Source organism: Eulemur rufifrons, chromosome 7 (genome assembly GCF_041146395.1).
Source record: "Eulemur rufifrons isolate Redbay chromosome 7, OSU_ERuf_1, whole genome shotgun sequence".
Lineage (NCBI taxonomy): Eukaryota > Metazoa > Chordata > Mammalia > Primates > Lemuridae > Eulemur > Eulemur rufifrons.
The window spans coordinates 117,816,811-117,839,090 of NC_090989.1; the positions used below are offsets into that span (position 1 = coordinate 117,816,811).

Genomic DNA, 22,280 nt, shown 5'->3' on the forward strand with positions numbered 1-22,280 from the left:
AAAAACAAAAGCATACTGAGTATGGAGGTCCCTGAGATCACCCTCAGGTTTGATGATTCACTGGGAGGACTCATAGGACTCTGCATATAGTCATACTCACAGATATAATTTATTATAGCAATATTGGAAAAGGGAAAAGGTTCATGGGGTGAAGTCAGGAAGAGACTAAGCAAAAACTTCTAAGGGTCCTTTCCCAGTGGAGTTACACTGAAAACATTTAATTCCACCAGCAATGAGATGTGATAATATGTGTCTTCCAGGGAAGCTCCTTAGATACTTGGTGGCCAGGTATTTACTAGTGACTAGTCACATGAGCACCCTTTGCCTAGCGTGTATTATTAATACCAAATTTCTAGACTCACAGAAGGAAAGTGGATGTGCAGCATGAACCATGTATTGTTTGCACAAACAGTTTAGGTGCAGTGCGCCACTCTTACCAATTAGGAAGTGGTGGGAACCTGTCTGAAATCTTAAATTCCCAGATGTGAGCCACAGACCTACCTGTAAGCAGGGTTTTCAAAGGATAGCAGCTAAGCCTGCTACATTACCTTTTTTCTTCGTACATGGTGTATCCACCACCTGGAATTAAGAAATGTTAATATCTTATAATGGGCTTTAAAAAAAAATGTTTGAAAGCTAAATACATTACAGTTAAAGTTGAAGGCCTCATAGTTTCCTTACCCAGTCTTTATTACTTCTTTTCCATCCCAGAGGCAACCATTATCACGAATTTGGTATATAACATTCTATACCATGTTTTTTGTTTTATCATATTAACATATATTTATGTCTATAAAAATATGGATGTGGAATATTATACATTTTAAAATTATACAACTGTCTTACTACATGTATTGGTTTACATCTTGCTTTTTTAAAATTCGACATTAGGTTTTTGAGGTCACCCTCTCACATTATGTATCAATGCAGTTTATTCCTCTCACTACTGTGGAATAGTCTGTCATAGGGGTATATCTTATTTAATTCATTCCCCTATTAAGGAACACTTAAGTTTTTTCCAAATTTTCCTATTATTTATAATGCTGCAGTGAACATGTTTGTACAGTCCTCTTTGGCAGTACATTTGAGAGAACTTACAGGATTCACTGAAGAAATGACAGTCTCACACAATGAGATTTTTCCATTTTCTTTCTAGCCTCAAAAATGAGGCTTATGTACTGTCCAGTTATTTGAAAAATAAAAGTTCTTGAAACAGTATGGATACTATGATCTTTTTTCCTTCTTTTTAAAATTGTTTATTTTTAAACTGTGTGCTATCTAAAAGAAATTACACGAACTCTTCCATAGTGATTATTTCTGCAGAGTTCAATTACAAGTGTGAGAGAAGAGGAAGCCTCCTATTTCTATACTTTCTATTTTTTTAATATGATTTATGTTTTTTTTAATGGTCATTGATTTTATAGTGAACCTAATTAAGATTGTGGTATAGGTACTTCTGAAAAATGAAGCTCCCAGTTGTTCCACCATTTCCCTAAGTTTGTATTGGAGACCTCATGGAGAGGGGCCTCCTGCTTCCCCTTGGGCTGAGCCAAGTGTTTTTCTTAAGTGCATTGATCCCTCTATAGAGGTTGCTGTGATCCCCATTTTCCTTGTAGCTAATACTGATGGATTTTCCTAGGTCAGATTTTCTGGTTATATGTATGAGTTTTTGTTTTTGGTGTTTAGTGCTGTGGGTTTCAGTCTCAGCTCTGCCTTAGACTGATTCCTTCACCATTTGTTGTCCAAGACTGTATAGTCAGTAAGTGGAGCAGTTGGGATTCATACCCTATACTACTGGAATTGCCTCTGTTGGAAGTATGTTTACAGGTGAATGGTTTGGAGATAGACACAAAATAGAGAGCCACTAACCTTAATTAATTCAGCCTAGTTAATTACAATATTGTCTGCTATATTAATTCAGTGAATCAATCCCCACTTAACAAATGTATTCATTTCCTTATCCTTGAAACTATTTGAAGTTAAGATTTTAATGGTGCACTGATTATCTGGAAGAAGGACTTAACCCTAATAATAGCAAAGGAAAATAATATTGCTAAAGTACTGCTGGAATTTTTATTTTCAAAATGATTGCTTGACTAAGTACTTAAGTTTTTCAGCATGATGAGAAATTAGTATTAACATACCTAATTATTTTGGTAACTCTCGACTGAGTGTAAATATAGTCATTAATTGTAACAATCTAATTCATTTGATAAAAATGTCCCATGTATTTGTTCTTTGATCCTATTCACTGTCCCCTCCCCATATGAAATCTTCAGCTTTTGTTATGACATTGTAACAGTGGTACACTAAATGCAAGCATGTAACAAGTCTGCCCCAAAGCATATAACAAGTCTGCCCCAAAGCATGTAACAAGTGTGGCCCTATAGAAGCATTCTGTTTTAATAAGTTAGTATTTGATAGTTTGATAGGAGGGTATCTTTTTCTGGCACAGGTTATTGAGTTACTCTGTCTTTTGTTTCTTTCAGTGATGAAGAACTGTCTCAATATCTTTTACAACTGGTGCAAGTTTTAAAATATGAGCCTTTTCTTGATTGTGCCCTCTCTAGATTCCTATTAGAAAGAGCACTTGCTAATCGGAGGATAGGACAATTTTTATTTTGGCATCTTAGGTAAGTCTTTCACATTTCAATTTGAGCCCACCATGTGCTTTAGTAACTATAAATCAGCATAAATAAGACATTTACCAGAACAGTTAGCTGCTTTAGTTGTTTCTGTTTTAGTTACACTGTTTTGGTGCCTTTTCTTATTTCTTGATACCCAAACTCTTGATTTTCATGGTTTGGCAGAGCAGTTCAGATAAGTGTCCCTGCGTGCCTGCTTGCTTGATTTTTTAGCTAAAACTAATAATATGTTGCTATATGCCAGTCAGACTAAATACAGACTTATTTATTCCTTCCAGAAGGTTGTGTATGGTATCATCATCACTGATGCTATTGAGTGAAGTTAAAGTTTTAGTAAAATTATAGCCATTGTATTCAGTTCTTTATTAACTAGGTCATTTTCAGAAATACACAAACCTTATTTCACCAAGTTCATATAGGAGTAAAATCAGGAAAGACAACTAAAGTCATTCTTTTGTTTCCTAGGGAAATTGTAGATTTCTCATTTCTGACTCTGTACTCAGACTTTTTTATTTTTTTCAATCTAGACTTCAGAGTATTAACTAATGCTCATTTCAGTCTTATTTTTAAACCCATTAGGGAACAACAAAATAAATGTTACTTCCTTTTTCAAATATGTAAACCATTCTTTAAGTGAGAAAAAATTTGAATAGAAGCTGAGGCATTAGTCAATTGTATAACGGCAATGAAATTTCATAGATCCCTGTTTTGATCTAATTGTCTCTCAATTGGTAAGATTACTCTTCCTCTCCAAAAAGCAAATGAAGTAAGATGTGAAGAATGAACTAATTATGAAATCTTATAACTTTTTGAACTCTGAAGTTTAACAAATTAGAAAGTTGACCATCTCATAATTATGCACAAGATAACCAGTTCTTTTCTTTTATTGGCATCATAAATTTATTTCTTTTTAGAATAAGTCAGTATTTTTATTTGGTGATCTGAAGTGTTTATTAAACAAACCATTTGGATATTATTAACTTTCTGCAGGTCAGAAGTGCACATTCCTGCCATCTCAGTACAATTTGGTGTCATCCTTGAAGCGTATTGCCGGGGAAGCGTGGGGCACATGAAAGTGCTTTCTAAGCAGGTATCAGCTTGTTTTAATCTTTGTGTTCAATTTGGTATGTGGTGTTTTATCAAATGTTATTTCTCCTACGATATTATATCATAGAAGTTTCAGTAACTGAACCTGATGAATACATTGTTTTATTAAAATTTAAGTTAAGAAATGAACGTCAGCCTAGGCAAAGAATTTATGAAGAAAGACCCAGAAATCAATCATAGCAATAATAAAAATAAATAAATTGAATGTGATCAAATTAAAAAGCTTCTGCACAGCCAAGGAAACTATCATTAGAGTGAATAGACAGCCTATAGAATGGGAGAAAATATTTGCATGCTATACATCCAATAAAGGCTAATGAACTAGAATCTATATAGAACTCAGGAAAATCAGCAAGAAAAAAATCAAACAACTCCATTAAAAAGTAGGCAAGAGACATGAAAAGAAACTTTTCAAAAGAAGATAGACTAATGGCCAATAAATATGAAAAAATGCTCAACATCTCTAATCATCAGGGAAATGCAAATCAAAACCACAGTGAGATATCACTTATCTCCAGTGAGAATGGCCTTTATCAAAAAGTCCCAAAACAATAAATGTTGGCCTGGATGTGGAGAGATAGGAACACTCATACACTGCTGGTGGGACTGCAAACTAGTGCAACCTCTGTGGAAAGCAATATGGAGATACCTTAAAGAGGTACAAGTAGATTTACTATTTGATCCGGCAATCTCACTACTGGCTATCTACCCAAAGAAAAAAAAGACATTCTATAAAAAAGACATGTGCACTTGAATGTTTATAGCAGCACAATTCACAATTGCAAAGATATGGAAACAACCCAAGTGCCCATGAATCCATGAGTGGATTAATAAAATGTGGTATATGTATACCATGGAGTTTACTCAGCCATAAAACAAAATGGCAAACCAATACTTCTTGTATTATCCTGGATGGAGCTGGAGCTCATTCTTCTAAGTGAAGTATCACAGAATGGAAAAACAAGCACCTTATGTACTCACCATTAAATTGGTACTAATCAATCAAAACTTTTGCGCACATATGGAAGGAACATTCATCGGGAGTGGGCAGGTGGGAGAGGGGAGGAGGGGATAAGTAAAGTCATACCTAACAGGTGCGGTGTGTACTATCTGGGGGATGGGCATGCTTGTAACTCTGACTTCGGTGGTGCAAAGGCAATATATGTGACCAAGGCGTTGTACCCCCATAATACTGTAAGTAAAACAATAAAAATTAAAAAAAAAAAATGAAGGTTCAAAAACTTAACAGGAAAAAATTAATTGAATACCTGAAAAATAATTAGTCATATCTGGGTGTGGTGGCACAAGCCTGTAGTCTCAGTTACTTGGGAGGCTGAGGCAAGAGGATCGCTTGGGCCCAGGAGTTTAAGGTTGTAATGAGCAATGATGAGGCCACTGCACTCTAGCCCGGCAACAGAGCGAGACTTTGTCTCAAAAGAAAGAATATCCTGTTTAGACACGTTTAATGATGAGTATGATGTGGTCATGAAAAAAAAAAATTTTTTTTATTATGGTAGAAATGGCCTTTATTGGTTGCAATGTGAAGTGTAAGAGGATGGGATAGGACAACTCCCACTCCTGGGGCAGCATCCTTGGAAAGGGTCATGAAATTTTTAGGCCCAGTTTTTTCATATTCCTGAATTTCTCTTTCCAGTTAGCATAATATTTATGATTTTTATACTCTGCCACATATATGAATCATAAATGCTATTTTGAGATATTTCAAACCTAAGTTTATAGGTGTCATATATAGTTTCTAGAATTCAGAACCCACAAACTGGGTCCATGGTATAATATATATGCATTCCTGAAATTTTGATATTCCCCTGCAGTCCTGAGATATTACTAATACTATAGGTAAGTTATTAAGTGCTGACCATATGTCAGGAACCATATTGAGTGTTTTAAGTGTGGTATCTTATTTTACTCTTCTAATTGCCAAAGCAGTTACCATTACTGTGTGCATTTGACAGAAGAAACTGAGGATCCAAGAGATTAAGTAACTTGCTTGAAGACATACCTGTTAAGTGACAGGATTAAGTTTCAAACCTGAGTGTTTCTAGCTATAAAGCTAAAGTTCTTTTATTATGCTGAGAGTTTTCAAACCTTTTTAGCAGCATATCTCTCTCTTATTCTCTCTTTCTCTCTTTCTCTTTCTCTCTCTCTCTCTCTTTGTTATCAAAACTTGCACAGAGCTCCAATTTGTAAAACAGGTAACAGTGTCATTTTGTCAGTATAAATGTAGTTTTAAAGCTAAAATAAAATGTAAATCATTTAAGTCCTATGAATCTGTCTTATTAAACAAAGCATTTCAGAATTGGGGGTTATTGCCGATAGATGCAGTCTCAATATCCAATTTATTTCTGTATTTTGTTTTGGAGATAATCCTGATTTTTATATAGCTAAGTAATTGTAAATTGAATGGGGTTATGAATGGGATTCATCACCCCTGCATCTGCCCAGTCCTTGATGATGTCATTAATCTCTTCATTCCCTCCCTCCTGGAATGTGGTATTATTTTTGACTTATTTTTCTAGGTAGAGGCAGCTCTAAAGGCTTCCACTTGGCCTTTCCTACCATAATAGCCCTCATTGCACAGGTCAGCAAACTAATGTGGGGATTCTGACACCTGCTGAGTATGTCTATTCCAATTGTGCATTCAGAAACTGGGGAAATATAATAACAACAGGATTGGTTTGGCAACCCACTATGATGAGATAGACCTGAGCTAAAACTCCACTGATACCTGACCTCTGTAAGCCCCTGCCCTGACTGGTGGACCACAGAGACATTTTGGATCTTCTGGAATTGGTGTTAGTTTACAGCCCGTGTCCAGTAGTCCCCAAAGGTTTATTTCCTTTTCTCTAATGCAGACCTTTGGTAAAAGGCCGTAGGTTTCTTTGGGGAAGGCTGGGAGAAGGAGATTATAGTACTCATAGAGGAGAAGCCACAGTTGTCATCAACACTGATAAAAATGTTGGAGGAATTACCAACTTCAATGTGGCCAGGTTTATGGTTGCATGTTAGAGATGAATTCTGAAGGTATACTGCCCAGATACTTATTATTGTGATGGGATAAATGTCAGAGCACAAGCTATATATGAGTAGTAAATAGTATTATAGTGGTGTCATCTTGCTGATATAATCTGAAACCAGTATTTCAGTCCACTTAGCTGAAATTTTCCATAGTATTAAAAAATATTTTAAAAAGTATTAAAGTATTTCCAAAGTGTTAAAAAGTCTCGCTCAGTCTTTGCTTTCTGGTATATTATTTTTGCCTTCTGGCAAAGTCTCCCCTACTTTGCTAGCTCTTCTAACCTGTTTATCTCAATTTGAAGGCTTTTGTTTCTGCACCCTTAATTTTCCATTCACTCTTCTGCCCCTCTGGTGTCCCACCCTACTTTTATATCAGATCCCTGGAGTAGTTCCCAGGTATACTACTCTTTTCTAACTCATTTGCATTGCCAAAGGAACGCTCGTAGGCATCCATTAGATGTTTTTTGTTTTTGTTTTTGTTTTTTTTGAGACAGAATCTCACTCTGTCACCCAGGCTAAAGTGCTGTTGTGGCATCAGCCTAGCTCACAGCAACCTCAAACTCCTGGGCTCAAGCGATCCTCCTGCCTCAGCCTCCTGAGTAGCTGGGACTATAGGTGTGCGCCACCACACTTGGCTGATTTTTTCTATTTTTAGTAGAGACTGGGTCTCGCTCTTGCTGAGGCTGGTCTGGGACTCCTGAGGTCAAGTCCCAGCTTGACTTTTATAACAACAAAAGGATGTACAAAATGTGAACAAATTATTCTTTTTTTTTTTTTTTGACAAGGTATTGAAACACTTAAAGTATTTTACTTATGGCTATAGGGTATTCAGGACACTTTCCCAGGAAATGGATATTGACACTATTAGAGAGATGAAACATGAAAATTTCCAACTGTACAGACATGGAAGAAATTCAAATCTGTTGTACTTCCAAAAAGTTCCTATTTGCATAGCCCAGTATTCATCTGTTTCCCTTGTCACCAGTGTTTGTGCAGCTCCTGAAATTGCTGAGCAGTGGAGTGTCTGTGGTTTTGACAGATGGCTCCCTTGGCAAGTTTTACCCATCTCGATTTTATCACCAAACTGCATAGAACCTTCCTAATTTCCTATGAGTAAGGTCTCAGCCTATCTGTAGAAACTGTATGCTTGAATTCACCTCCCTACACAGTCTTAGTGGTTTCCTTGCATAGGAGCAGAGTTCAAAAGTGAAAACATGATTTAAAATAAATCTTCTGTTCATGGAATTTCAAGCCATAGTATGCATTATGTTTCTTACATACAATGTGTGTATTTAATTCTCTTTATAACATTTATTTCCAGTTTTAATGAAATATTCATTAAATAAAATGCTCTTTCTGATTTATGGTTGGCTGAGGCTGTTTCTTATGAATTTTACATAGTATGACATTAAAAGACTCAGTTATTAAACAATAAAGTTGAAATTTTCAACATAATGGTTTTGATTTAACTGGGCATTGCTAATCTACCTTGTAATATTAATACTTGTGTATTTTTTATTTGCATACGTTTTGATAGCCAGTTACCTCGTTAAAAAATGAGTAATTTAGATTTGGACTACAAATTCTGTGTCTGTATTCACACTTTATTACACAGTAATCCATTGTAGCTATCCTATTAATGAAAGAGAATATACTGATACGTCTTATAAGAATGATGACAAGTAGATACTAAGGTTGAATATCAGGAACCTCAGGGTTCTACATAGATTTTCCTCTTATACTGTGAAGTAGGGCAGATGGAGTGGTTCAGATTAGTGATGTTTCAAATTCTATTACTCAGGAAACTGCAGAATTGTGAGTAGTTTAAGTTTTATGCTTATCTTCTTAAATACCTATAATCTATGTCTCTTTACTTTTCTCAAACTTAAACACAATTTTATTTAAGGAAAGGTTTAAAGAAAGTTTGAAAACAGTGCCTTCAGTAACAAAAGTTAAAAATAAGATATTCTGTTGTAGGTAAAGTGCTTATCATAAGCCAAACAGCTGGTTGTTATGTGTGTGTTTGTTTAATATGTGTGTGTTATGGCAGTTGTTATTGATTAATATGATCACATGATATTACATTGTGTTATTTTTAATCATAAATGAATCTTGGGGGTGGGAAAACTTATTTTTCAGGTTGAAGCACTCAATAAGTTAAAAACTTTAAATAGTTTAATCAAACTGAATGCAATGAAGCTAAACAGAGCCAAAGGGAAGGAGGCCATGCATACCTGTTTAAAACAGAGTGCTTACCGGGAAGCCCTTTCTGACCTGCAGTCACCTCTGAACCCATATGTCATCCTCTCAGAACTCTAGTAAGTGACCGTCGGTGCTTTGCTCAGTGAGTCTCCTGTGAAAATAGCAATGCAGAAAGGATTTCTGAGTCACTACCTTGGAGGAGCAGTAGGGCCAGCTCTCAACCCCAGAATGTGGAATATAATAAGGAAGGAAAATCTTAAAAGCCCCCAGAGGCTGTGCTTATATTAATATAACCTATGAGCTAAATTTACTTGTGGGGTTAGTGAAAGTCATTGCATGTGAATTTCCTTTCAATTATATGTAATTAAATTTATTTTCTATATTGCCGGTTTCTAAGAGTTGAAAATCCTATATAAGCAAAATGTTAGAAACCATAATAAAGTATTTACTAATTGACTTTCCTCTTTCAAATGAGATCTTGACAGAATTTGGAAATATATTTCTTACTTTCTTATTTCCTACAGAAGTAATAATGGAAAAATAAAATGTATATTCAGTATAGCATCAGTATTCAAAATTGACTCCTCTTTAAGAAATCAAGAATGATCTCGTAATATTCCTAATTTTAATCCAATGATATGTTCCGATTTTTTACTCACTAAGTGCAATAAAATAAAGTGAAGGAAATGAGAAGAGGAATTTTAAGTTGGAGGTGTGAAAAGGGCAGATCTTGGATTTGAATCAAGCCCATTTGGCATCAGTACATGCCAGCCAAGGCTGTCCTCATTTTTGCATTTCTACCAAGGGGAAATTTTCTATCTCTGACTTCTGCAGACCTGAAAGGAATAGGTGAGGGGTTTTCCCAAACCTAATATATCAGGGTAAAATTATAGTTTTGCATATTTTTACATTGAAGTGGGCTAATTTTCCCCTTGTTTGATTTCAGTGTCGAAAAGTGCAAATATATGGATTCCAAAATGAAGCCTTTGTGGCTGGTATACAACAACAAGGTATTTGGTGAGGATTCAGTTGGAGTGATTTTTAAAAATGGTGATGGTAAGTACTGAGTTTTTTAATAGCACCAGATTCCTTAAAAATTTTCACTTGTTTTGCTTTATCTAAAAGGTGTTGTGTAAATGTGTAACAGCTGTCAGTGGTCCTAAGATCAAATTCAATATGTCCTAAATCCCCCTTTTTCCCTCTTAGAAAATGACATTTACGGTTCATTTATATACACTGTTTTAATAAACCTTCCTTTTTTACCCCTACAAAATACATCAGTCTGCTCCTTTGATAAAAACCTTGTGAAATACAAGAGAATATTTTAAATAATGTATTCATACATCCTGTTTCAGTGATAGCAATATTGATTTTGATGCCATAGTTTTGCATTTTAATGAAAATATATGACTGACCCAAATTTTATAAAGGAAGTGCCTCTGATGGTAATCACACCAACCAAAGTCATGACCTGTTAGTTGTATGACTATAAGCAAGGCACAGAAAATAATGAGCTTCAGGTTTTTCATAACCATGAGTATTATAGCATCTGTTTATCAGGATTATTATTAATAAAAGGAATCAAATAAGATCACGTAAATAAATATACTTAACATATTATGTGCTTACATCTTCTTTATAAAGAACTCATAGTGTTTTGCTAGACATTTAACCCCACTTTATCATAGAAGTCTCATTATTAAGTACGTGTCACTACTTTCACATACTGTGTTCCCTGAAAATACCCTTGGACGTGATAATAAATAAATTTAACCATTACAGTTTTATGGACCCAGTAATAATCATATTTATATGATTCTTAAGAACTTCCTCTATAGCCCTAAAAAGCAAACAAGCAGGAAAAATTAACAGTGTAATGTAGTACACATGCAATGTAATACAAACAGTATTATAGCATCCATACAATTAGCACAGTAGCTTATACCTGTTAAACAATTTTAAACACTTTTTAAACTTAATTTCTGAAATAATGTTCTAGGGACATGCTAACCAGTTAGCCTAATGTTTGATGTAGCGAATATGGTAACATTAACATTTTGGAAAAGAGGTAGCACAGTATTTGTTAATGGTTTTAGTTAATTCTGGTGAATTAGTTAACCTTGAGTTAATGAATTACTAGACATAATAAAATGGAAAGCACTTAAAATGAAGTAATTTCTTTTCCTTTAGATTTACGACAGGATATGTTGACACTCCAAATGTTGCGCTTGATGGATTTACTATGGAAAGAAGCTGGTCTGGATCTTCGGTGAGATTTCTAGTGAATTTATTTATTTAGTTATTTATTTTTTGTCTTGGGTTGTATTCTTTCCACAGCAAAATTTCTAGAATTTTTTGATTCCTTCCCTCCTGCTATTATTAATTGTTCTTCATAATGACATTTATATAGCACTTTAGATGTACTTTCAAATATTTTATCTTATTGAAACCTCATTAGGTTTAAAACTATACATGTGACTGAAATTTTAAAAAGAAGGAATAGGTTTGAATTTTCATAAGGCCTGGACAGACAGCATGAATCACATTCCATCCTGTGGTTTAGAAGGTGCCCTTAGAGGAGGATGCTCATGGCATTGACAAGGCCAGAGAAAGCCCTGTGCCTCTTTATACGTGGCCTAGGGACATTCATTCCTCTACTCACACAGGGAAAAGACAGGAAAGTGTTTATTTAGGTGGGCTCTCAGGTTTTTAGCTTGCCACCATCAATAGGGGTAGATAGCAGAAGAGATTTGTAGCATGGTGAAAGAAAAAGGAAACAAAGTCAAACCTCAGACTGGGGATTATATTTACAATGAACAGAACAGGGGTAAATATTTAAAGAGCTCATAGAAACGAATATACAGGGAAAAAATATGGAAAGGCATTTCATAAAATATATAAAATAAACTATTATGTGAATGTTGTCAATTCCATTTAAGTGTACAATGTACAAGCCCATTAGATACCATTTATATCCTAACAAAGATTTTCTTAAATGATAATCCAATCTAGGGCACTGCTGAAGCAACAGAAACATAGGTATTTTCATATACCATTGTAAATTGATATAAGGATTTCTGTATAAGGTTTATTTATACTTTTTATCCAGTATTTCCAGAATTTACTTTAAAATTGAAAATGTCGACAGATTTATACACAGAGATATTCTTCCTTCTTTTAATTACAAAAATGGACCACCCTTTTGAACATTTGCTCAACAGCAGAATAATAACTTCAAAAAATTACTAGCCTTTCCATATGACCAAATATTTCTGTTATTTTAAAATATCATTTATAAAAAATTGCTCTAATTTGGAGAAAGTGCTTATCTTCAAATGTTAAATAAAAGAAGTGAGATGCAAAAGTAATTTTACAGTTTTTATAGATATTATTTCTGAATGTTATAATTAATTATAGATGTCCCCCCCACAACCACACATACTTTATGTGTGGTTTTCTCTAGTTTTCTACAAGTGGCATATATTCCTTTTTTAATCAAGGGGGAAAAAAAATTAAGAATATTTCATTATGTAGTACAGGTCCATACAGTTATTAAATTTTTTCCTATGCTAATAAATGATTAACTTCATCTTTTACCTAATTTTTTATTTTTATATATGTATAAATATGTATATATATATATACAGTTTGTTTTAAGTCATGGACTTTCAAAGTATAGAATAATTTTTAACGATTTTCATGTTTTTACACCTGTTTTTAATAAATATATATTGAGGAATTAAGAAAACATGTTAACATCTGTTATTTATTTACTTTTGTAAAAAGGCATTAAACATGCAGGTACAGTTAATGAATTCTTATCCCATTCTTCTTTCTCACATCTCAGAAGTAACTACTAAAGCTGAAGTATATTTATTTTGTACTTTAACCGCATATTATATATCCATTGTACATTTTGAACTTTAAATGCTATCATACCACATATAACTTTTTGTAGTTAATGTTTTCTCTCAACATTTTTCTGAGATTTACCAAGATTAATATGTGAATTTCTAATCTATTGTTTTCACTGCTGTATACTAATCTTGTGAATAAATAAAAAAAATTTATCCATTCTCCTGTTAGTAGCTATTTGTATTCTTCTTTTCCCAATACAAAGAAAAGAAAAACAAACAAATAATACCTCTCTTTATATCCCTCCAAATTATCTCTGTTAACATATGGAAGCATTCATTCTTTAGTGTATATGGGCAAAAATGGAATTGCTGGGTCATAAAGCTGCTACATTTTCAGCTTTACCACCATTGCCAAACTGCCTTCCAAAATGGTTGTACCAGTGTTGTTTCCTCTCAGAAGTATCTGAAAGTTTCATTTGCTGTACCTCCTTGACAATCAGACTTGTTAATCTGTTATGAATCTAACAGACGTAATATGATATAGGATTTAAACTTTCATTTATTTTGTTAGCAACGAGGTAGAGTATCTCTTCAGTCCTTACAAGTTTGGCATTTTCACTCTGTTATAAATTACCTGGCTTCCTTTATGGTTTGTGCTTTTTCTTATATTGTTTTAAGAAAATCCTTCCCTATCTAATTATCTCAGAGATAATCTCTTACATTTTATTTTACAAATTTTAAAAGTTGATGTGCTTTCTCCTTTTCTGTTTCTGGAACAGTTTGTGTAAGATAGAGATTATGTATTCCTTTAAATTTTACACACCTTAAAACTATCTAGTCCCTGTGGAGATGTTTTTGGGGTCTAGGTTTTTGGACTACTGATTTTCCTTAATGGTTATTGGCCTCTTCAGATTTTTTCTTCTCTTGAATCACTTTTGAAGCGAAAAATGTGCACTTCATCAGTGTTTTCAAATGTATTACCATACATTTTTATAACATCCTCTTGTAATTTTAAAATCTGTGCTATATCTAATTTTCTCCTTTTTCATGTGTAAAATTATTTTACATGCACTTTTTTTGGTCCTAGATTATTAGAGCTTTCCTTCACTATTAATATTTTAAAGGAATGGGCTTCTAATTTTGTTGATTCTTTTTTCTATTTTATAAATTACTACTTCTTTATCGTTTTCTTCCCTTTACTTTTGTGTTCTGTTCTCATTTTTGGATGAACTCTTTAAATTTGAAAATGAATATACTTATGTACTTTCATAATATATCAAACTATATATAGTTCAAATCCAAATATTTCATGGCTTCCACTTTTATTTCATTGACTCCTTAACTATTTAAAATTACTTTAACTTCCAAATGTGTACTTTTTTTTTTTTTTTTTGCTGTCTGTGATTTCTAATTTTACTGTGTTATTATCAGGTTGTGTGTTCTGTATAACATCAAAATCTTACATTTCTTAAGAATTTATTTATAGCTTAATATATATCTAATTTTCTAAATATCACGTATGTAATTGAAAAAGTTCTAGGCTGGGTGCAGTGGCTCACACCTGTAATCCCAACACTCATAGAGAGGCCGAGGCAGGAGGATGGCTTGAGCTCAGAAGTTTGAGACCAGCCTGAGCAAGAGTGAGATCCCATCTCTACAAAAAATAGAAAAATTAGCTGGGCACGGTGGCATGCATCTGTAGTCCCAGCTCCTTGGGAGGCTGAGGTAGGAGGATCATTTGAGCCTAGGAGTTCGAGGTTGCAGTGAGCTGTTGTGATGCTACTACACTCTAGCCAGAGTGACAGAGTGAGGCTCTGGCTTATAGAAAAAGAAAAGAAAAGAAAGAAAGAAAAAGAAAAAGTTCTAGATGCTATAACTATTGTCTATAAGATTCTGTTAATTATGTTCAAATCTATATTCTTATTAAATTTTTACCTATTTGATTTGTAACTTCAGAGGTATGCTTAAATCTCCCATTATAATGGACATTTGTCAATGTCTGCTTGCTATTTTCTCAATTTTTGTTTATTTTGATCTTCTATGTATAAACGCATACAAATTTCAGTTTCTTTTAGCCTTCTATTCCCTCCTTTATCATTAAGAAACAGCCTTCTTGGCCGGGTGCGGTGGCTCACGCCTGTAATCCTAGCACTCTGGGAGGCCGAGGCGGGTGGATCGCTCAAGGTCAGGAGTTCGAGACCAGCCTGAGCAAGAGCGAGACCCCGTCTCTACTAAAAATAGAAAGAAATTATATGGACAACTAAAAATTTATATATATAGAAAAATTAGCCGGGCATAGTGGCGCATGCCTGTAGTCCCAGCTACTCGGGAGGCTGAGGCAGGAGGATCGCTTGAGCCCAGTCTGAGGTTGCTGTGAGCTAGGCTGATGCCACGGCACTCACTCTAGCCTGGGCAACAAAGTGAGACTCTGTCTCAAAAAAAAAAAAAAAAAAAAAGAAACAGCCTTCTTAATTCCTAGCAGATTTTCTTTTAGAGTCTGTTTTGTCTGAAATTTACATTGGTATACCAGCTTTCTTTTGGTTAATATTTGCTTTTGTATCTTTTATTTTCAACTATTTCATTTCATTTTACATTATGTGTGTCTGCTGTAAACAGCATATAGTTGGGGTTTTTTTTCGGTGAGGATGAATTTAGTCTGCAAGTATTAGTAAATTTTAATTAATTTTGTTTATTGTGATTGCTCTATATTAGGGCTTATTTCTACTACCTAATTTTCTAATTTGTATTTACATGCTTATTGTTTTTCTTTTTCTTTCTTTTCTTTTTCTTTCTTTCTTTTTTTTTTTTTTTTGAGACAAGGGCTAGTCTGCTGCCTGGGCTAGGGTAGCGGTGTCATCTTAGCTCACTGTAACCTCAAATTCCTGGGCTCAAGCAATCCTCCTATCTAAGCCTCCCGAGTAGCTGGGACCACCACACCTGGCTAATTTTTCTTTTTCTTTTTTTTCCTTTTTTTTTTTTTTTTTTTTTTTTGTAGAGATAGGGTCTTGCTTTTGCTCAGGCTGGTCTTGAACTCCTGGGCTCAAGCAGTCCTCCTGCCTCAGCCTCCGAAAGTACTGTGATTACGAGCATGAGCCACCTTGCCAGGTCTACGTCCTTGTTCTTGTATTTCTTTTTCTCATTTATTTCCTTCTGTTCAATTGCTAGTGATTTTAAAAATTCCTTTTCCCTTTGTATAGAATCTTTATATACTATATAGTTCCACTTGACTTTGTAATCTTTGAAATCAGGAAGAATCCTCCAACTTTTGTTCTTTCTCTGTTTTAATTTATCTGGAAATGTCTTAATTTCTCCTTTGTTCTTCAATAAGAGTTTTGCTGGGTATTGAATTCTTGGTTGACAGTCTTTTTCATTCAGCATTTCCAATGTGTCATCTCACTGCCCTATGGCCTCTATGGCTTCTAATGAGAAATCAGCTGTTAATCTTATTTAGGATTCTTGTAAGTGATGAGTCATATCTCTCTTGTTCCTTTCAAGAGTCTATTTATTTTTGGCTCTTGACAGTTTGATTATAATATGTCTACTTCTGCTGAAGTTTATACTACTTTGAATTCATTGAACTTCCTGAATATGTAACTTGCTTTTCATCACATTTGCAAAGTTTTTAGCCATCACTTTTTCTTATTTTTTTCTGCCTCTTTCTCTCGTCTCCTTCTCTGACTGCCATTATGCATTTTTTGGTAAGCTTGGCGGTATTCTACAGGTCCCTGAGGCTCTGTTCATGTTTTTCATTATTCTTTCTTTTGTTTTTGTAACTGGATAATTAACCTGTCTTCAAGCTTGCCAATTCTTTCTTATGGCTGCTCAAATCTGCTGTTGTGCCTCTCTAGTAAATTTTTTATTTCAGTTATTGAAAATTATTTAAAATCTTTGATAAGTTCAAAATTCGCGTTTCCTCAGGACAGTTTCTATTGAGTTCATTTTTCCTGTGTATGGGCCATACTTTCTTGTTTCTTTGTATGTCTCATACTTTTTTTGTCAAAAACTGTTCACTTTAAGTAATTTGGCAACTCTGAAAATCAGATCTCTGAGCCCTTCAGAATTTGTTGTTGTTGCTGTTTATTTTAGTGACTTTTCTGAACTAATTATGTAAAATTTGTGTTCTTTCTCCTATGTGGTTCTTGATGTCTCTACTTGGTTAGTTTATTGGTTAGCTAATGATTGAACAGAGATTTTCTTAAATGCTTGGAATCCATAATTTTCCTGTCTTTGCTGAGGGACTCTGTGTACTTGTTGGGTCACACCTTCAATGTTCAGCCAGGTCATTTACAACTATGCCTTAGTCTTAACTTCCTGCTTACATAGAGCCTCACAGTTATTCAGCATTGAGAGCTAGGGCCTTCTATGTTCTTTCCTGTGCATGTGCACAGACGTGGGGATCTACCCAATAGCATCCTCACATACGGCCTTCTAGATTCCTACCAATATTTTAGAGCTTTTCAATGCTCTGTATGGGCATCTCAATTCCCCTTCTTTTCTTTTTGAACTTTTCAGTTAGCTTATTGTTTGCCCCAACTGTTATTTTCCCCCTAAGATACCTGCAATGTTAAACAAATGCCTCTTAATATTTTTGAGAAATGCCCCCATGAAAAAGGTAGTTCACATTAGGTGAGGTCTTGAGTCAGGTCAAATAAACACACGATTGTGAGTGAGATCTTCCTGGGAACCACCAGAGAGGTCAAAGAATGACAGTTCTGTGGGAATAGGGTTTTGGAGGAGCTCCAACCCCATTTTTTTTCCTCTAGTGGCTGTCGAACTGCTTTTGTTCACCATGATTGTGGGCTGTTGGTTGTCAAGGCTGCCACATAACTGGGAAGTGGGGCTTGGACGAGGCCATGGTAAAATACAACATATTCAGCTTTTTTTAGTAAACACTTCCTGGATTGCTACAAGCCTTTGTTGTATTTACAGAGTTCTAAAGTAGTTAATTCTGACAATTTTTGCCAGTGTTCTTGTTGCTTTTATGGAAGAGTAGATATTCAGAGGAACTTACCCCCATTTTTGCTAATATAACATGGTTATAGAATTTTAAAATGTAAATTGACTGCTTTCCTCAGAAACCTTGAAGATATTATTCCATTGTCTTCTGGCCTTCTTTTTAAGTCTACTGTTAGTCTAGTTATTGGTTCTTTGTGAGTAATCTGTCTTTTTTTCATCTTATTGCATCAAAAATTTTCTCTTTGCCTTTGGTGTCTGCCGTTTTACTATGATCTGTGAATGGGTTTCTTGTTATTTTTTTTTTCCTTCACCAGTCTCATTGTGCTTTTCAATCAAAGAAGTCACATCTTTCAGTTTCGACAGAATTTGAACATTGTCTTCAATATTGCAGTTCTCTCACTCTCGCTGTCTTTTTCTGCAACTCTAGTGGATGTATGTTAGATTTTACCATTCTTGCCTGTGCATTTCTTAACCTATCTTTCATATTTCCTACCTTTTTATATCATTATGTGACATTCTGAGTAGTTCCTTATTCTGTTTTCCAGTTTGCTAATTATCTCTTCAGCAGTGTCTAATCTCCTATATATTCAGTGTGTCATACCTTTTTTCCTCTTACACTTTCTATCCCTTTTCATCTCTTTCTTTTTTTTTTTTTTTTTTTTTTTTTTTTTTGAGACAGAGTCTCACTTTGTTGCCCAGGCTAGAGTGAGTGCCGTGGCGTCAGCCTAGCTCACAGCAACCTCAAACTCCTGGGCTCAAGCGATCCTCCTGCCTCAGCCTCCCGAGTAGCTGGGACTACAGGCATGCGCCACTATGCCCAGCTAATTTTTCTATATATATATTTTTAGTTGTCCATATAATTTCTTTCTATTTTTAGTAGAGACGGGGTCTCGCTCTTGCTCAGGCTGGTCTCGAACTCCTGACCTTGAGCGATCCACCCGCCTCGGCCTCCCAGAGTGCTAGGATTACAGGCGTGAGCCACCGCGCCCGGCCCCTTTTCATCTCTTTCATCATTTTAAAGTCTCTTTCATTTTGTTCTGTTTTAGTTCTTGAGATGTCACTTTTGTACTTATCTACTTAATCTCATTCATTTCCGTATGTAGTTAATAATATTTGGTTTTGAATTGATTATTAATGGATATTGGGTTTCCTGTGAAGGACTTTGCTCCCTGGATTGTGAAAGTATCTCTAAAAAATGAGTTTGCATTTTGTTTGTGCTTTTGTCAAAGGTCAGTGCACATAATCAACCTGTTTTTATGTTAACCTCTTGCCTTTAGGCCTTCACACCTAATAGATAGTTTATATATGGATCTCACAAGAGACTGTGGGAAGGCCTGAATTTTTGCACTGACATGAAATCTTTTTTTCCTCACCTACCCAGTTCCCAGGGTATGTGGGAAACTTTTATGCCACATTATCTGACTGGTGAGTAGATATTTTCAAGTTCCAGGCCTCCCAGAATCTCACCTTTGTATAGGATCTCAGCCAGAGCCTGCCTGCCTCATGAACCCAAGACCTCTTTTTTTGGTGGGCATTAAAATGTCAGCCAAGTCAGTAATTTCCTGAACCACTACAATGAGTAATGTATATATTTCTAGAACCCACAGGTCTCCTTTTCTTTCTTTTTTAACTATAATTATAAAACCTTTTGACTTTCTCATTTTTTGTGATTTATTATCTACAGCTACTTAGTCTATAAGGTTGGTGGAAACAGTTATAATTGTGATTGACTTTATTGCTGCAAGATTATAAGCATTTTCTGACAAATTGTTCAGGTTTTAATTATGATTGTTCATTATTAAATATATTTTGTTTTCAAAGAAACTTGAAATAGTTGCTATTTATCGATTGAACCAGGCATTAATTGTCTTAGGTTTTTCACGTATGTAATATCACGCAAGCTTTACAGCTCTATGAGGTTATAGTATTGCTTTTTAACACATGAGAAAATTAAAGCACTAGAGATTTTAAACAAAGATTACAAAAATATTAAATGGCAGAGCTATAATAGCTACAAATCTAGGACTGTCGGACTCTGAAGTTAATGTCTTTATATTATTTACCACTGTAAGTGAGGAAAAAAAAATGTGGTAACACATGTCTAGTAACCCTTTGCCTATCACAGTATAATAGTACCCAAAATACATAATTTTTCATTTTTAAAAAAAGAAAAGTTATCTATGTTTAGATCCTATACTTTTCCAGTGCTGTAAAAGTAGAAAGAGCAATTTGGTGTGTGTGTTTTTTTTCTTTAACGGGACTGTAGATAGAAGTGGAGTAAGGGAAAGAGATCATAATTCATCTAGAAAGGACACTGTAGCTACCATAAGTGACATTTTCTTTCCTTTAAATTAGGAGGAATTTCTAATAGAGCTGTGTAAAAATAGCTTTGAATAGGCAGCAAGTTTTTTGTTTAACCATGCATAAGGAATACTCAATAGATAAGAGGAATGGGTCCTTTTAAGAAACCCTCTGCATAAGGACCATAAACCCAGTTGGGTGTAGGCCACCTGTTTTTATAAATAAAATTTTATTGGCACACAGCCATTTGTTTACATATTTTCTGTGGCTGCATTTGTGCTGCAACTACAGTGTTGAATAGTGACCTTAGTCTGCAGTTCCTAAAATGTTTACTATCTGGCCCATTCCAGCAAAAGTTTACTGACTCCTATATAAAGTAAACCCCAAAGAGAATGTTTTTACTTGATTATTTCTACACAAAAGGAGGGAAACTTCAAGCTTAAGCTTAATAACTCATTTATTCTTTCCAAAGTTGGCACATAAGCTACACAGTGGTCTCCTTTGCTAATAGCAGATTCAAGGCCATATGATGAGCCTTGTTTAGTTACTAAAGGCTGAGCTAAAGACTTTGTCCTAGCTTTCTTAGTTCCATCAGCCTAATTGAAAACCCCGTCCAAGCCTGTTCTCTTAGTTCTTATTTTATTTATTCTATCTAAATGTAAAGCATATTTAGCATCAAATGAAGTTCATTGTGACCTCAGACAATGGGAGGGAGCCACATGTGGGAGTGCTAGAAATAAACATGGTATCTGTCTGATGGGAAACACTGTGTATCTGACAAGAAAAGGGAACTTGTGTATCCAGTGGGATCTGTGCTGACTTTTTGTACTCTGACCTCATGCTTTTTAAAAAATGCAGGACTTTGATTCTTTTTGAGTTCATTTTCAAACTAATACCTTTTTCTCACCAAAACTTTTTTACTGTTTCTATAAATACATGTCCTGCAATGTTCCTATTCTGTTTGTTTTTCTTATGGCCAGCTGTTTAGGTTAAAGTGGGTCATGTGGCTCACACTCTTTTAAGATCAATCCCAAATCTTCAGGTACCGTCTATACATTACTGTTTTAATACTTTTAACAGTGCCATCCATATTTGGATGAATGATAATGCATTTTGCTCATTTTCTTTTTTTTCTCTGATGTTTCAAAATACTCATTTATATCTTTCAGGTCAAATTAGCTCATTTGTAGCCCATCAGTATGTTAGGACACCCTGACCTTTGGTCAACAACTAGTAGGCATGTCTGGTAGGTTGTCTACATATAAATCTGCCTGGCCCTTGGTAAATTGGCCAGTCCTCTACTTTTCTTCCCCTCAGCCCCCTATGAATACATATGAAATAGTTTTTTGACAGTTGTCTTCATTAAGACTTCACATCTGAGTTGCACTAATGGAGTTTACTTCCCTTTTGAGATACCTATGTAAAAGTTATTTAATGATATTGGTATCAGCAGTCTTAGAGGAGTGAAGGAAGGATTTGGAAGTAATATAAGCATTAGGCAAAGGATTTACACTTTTCTTCTTTGGAAGCAGACTTGGGTCAATGTGTCAGTGTGAAAGCCAGAGATAACTTGCTACATGCCTTAGAGTAAGAATATGGGGCTACCATTACCACCGCTGTAGAATTTATTTCATTTTCTAATTCTTGGCTTTAATAAAAAAGGTACAAGTTGCTACTTGGGTTTGAGAAAGGAAGGTAAACATTCTGAAATTGTCATCTTGGCCTTTATAAGAAGCACAGAGGTTGAGTGCAAAGGGGGCCTAGATAGGATGATCAGGGTTCCAAGAATTTGTCCCCAGCTTGACTTCTGTCAAACTGTCTCTCTGACAAGGATGTTTTTTCCTTCCCATTGTGAACGTTCCATCCTCAAGGCACTGAATGCTTTCATCATTGCCTGCTTTTGAAGAGGAAATTGTTGGACCTATGCCCAGTTTGGCTGCAATCGGGGTGGGAGGAGATGCAGGAAAGTGAGAAAATGCACTTTAACCTGGCAGTGTTTGCTTTACATGTGTTGTGTCATGATAAGAATAAGGGGTGTTGGTAAAAACATTAATGCTCTGCATCTGTCTTATTGAGAGGTAAATTTTTAAAAGGAAAAATAAACAATGCAGGTGTAAAGCAATCTATTAGTATATCACTCTGCCAGAATATAGGTGGACAATTCTGCTCCCAACCT

At 35.0% G+C, this 22,280-nt stretch overlaps 1 protein-coding gene across 1 annotated transcript in view; it reads left to right on the forward strand.

The window, feature by feature from the left end:
* The window catches only part of PIK3CB (phosphatidylinositol-4,5-bisphosphate 3-kinase catalytic subunit beta), a 162,594-nt gene that overhangs the window by 129,321 nt on the left and 10,993 nt on the right, over positions 1-22,280 (forward strand). Inside the window, exons 17-21 of the mRNA XM_069473169.1 lie at positions 2,490-2,633; positions 3,636-3,735; positions 8,928-9,106; positions 9,937-10,046; positions 11,181-11,259. Coding sequence (XP_069329270.1) covers positions 2,490-2,633; positions 3,636-3,735; positions 8,928-9,106; positions 9,937-10,046; positions 11,181-11,259 — 612 coding nt within the window. The remainder of the gene's footprint in view (positions 1-2,489; positions 2,634-3,635; positions 3,736-8,927; positions 9,107-9,936; positions 10,047-11,180; positions 11,260-22,280) is intronic.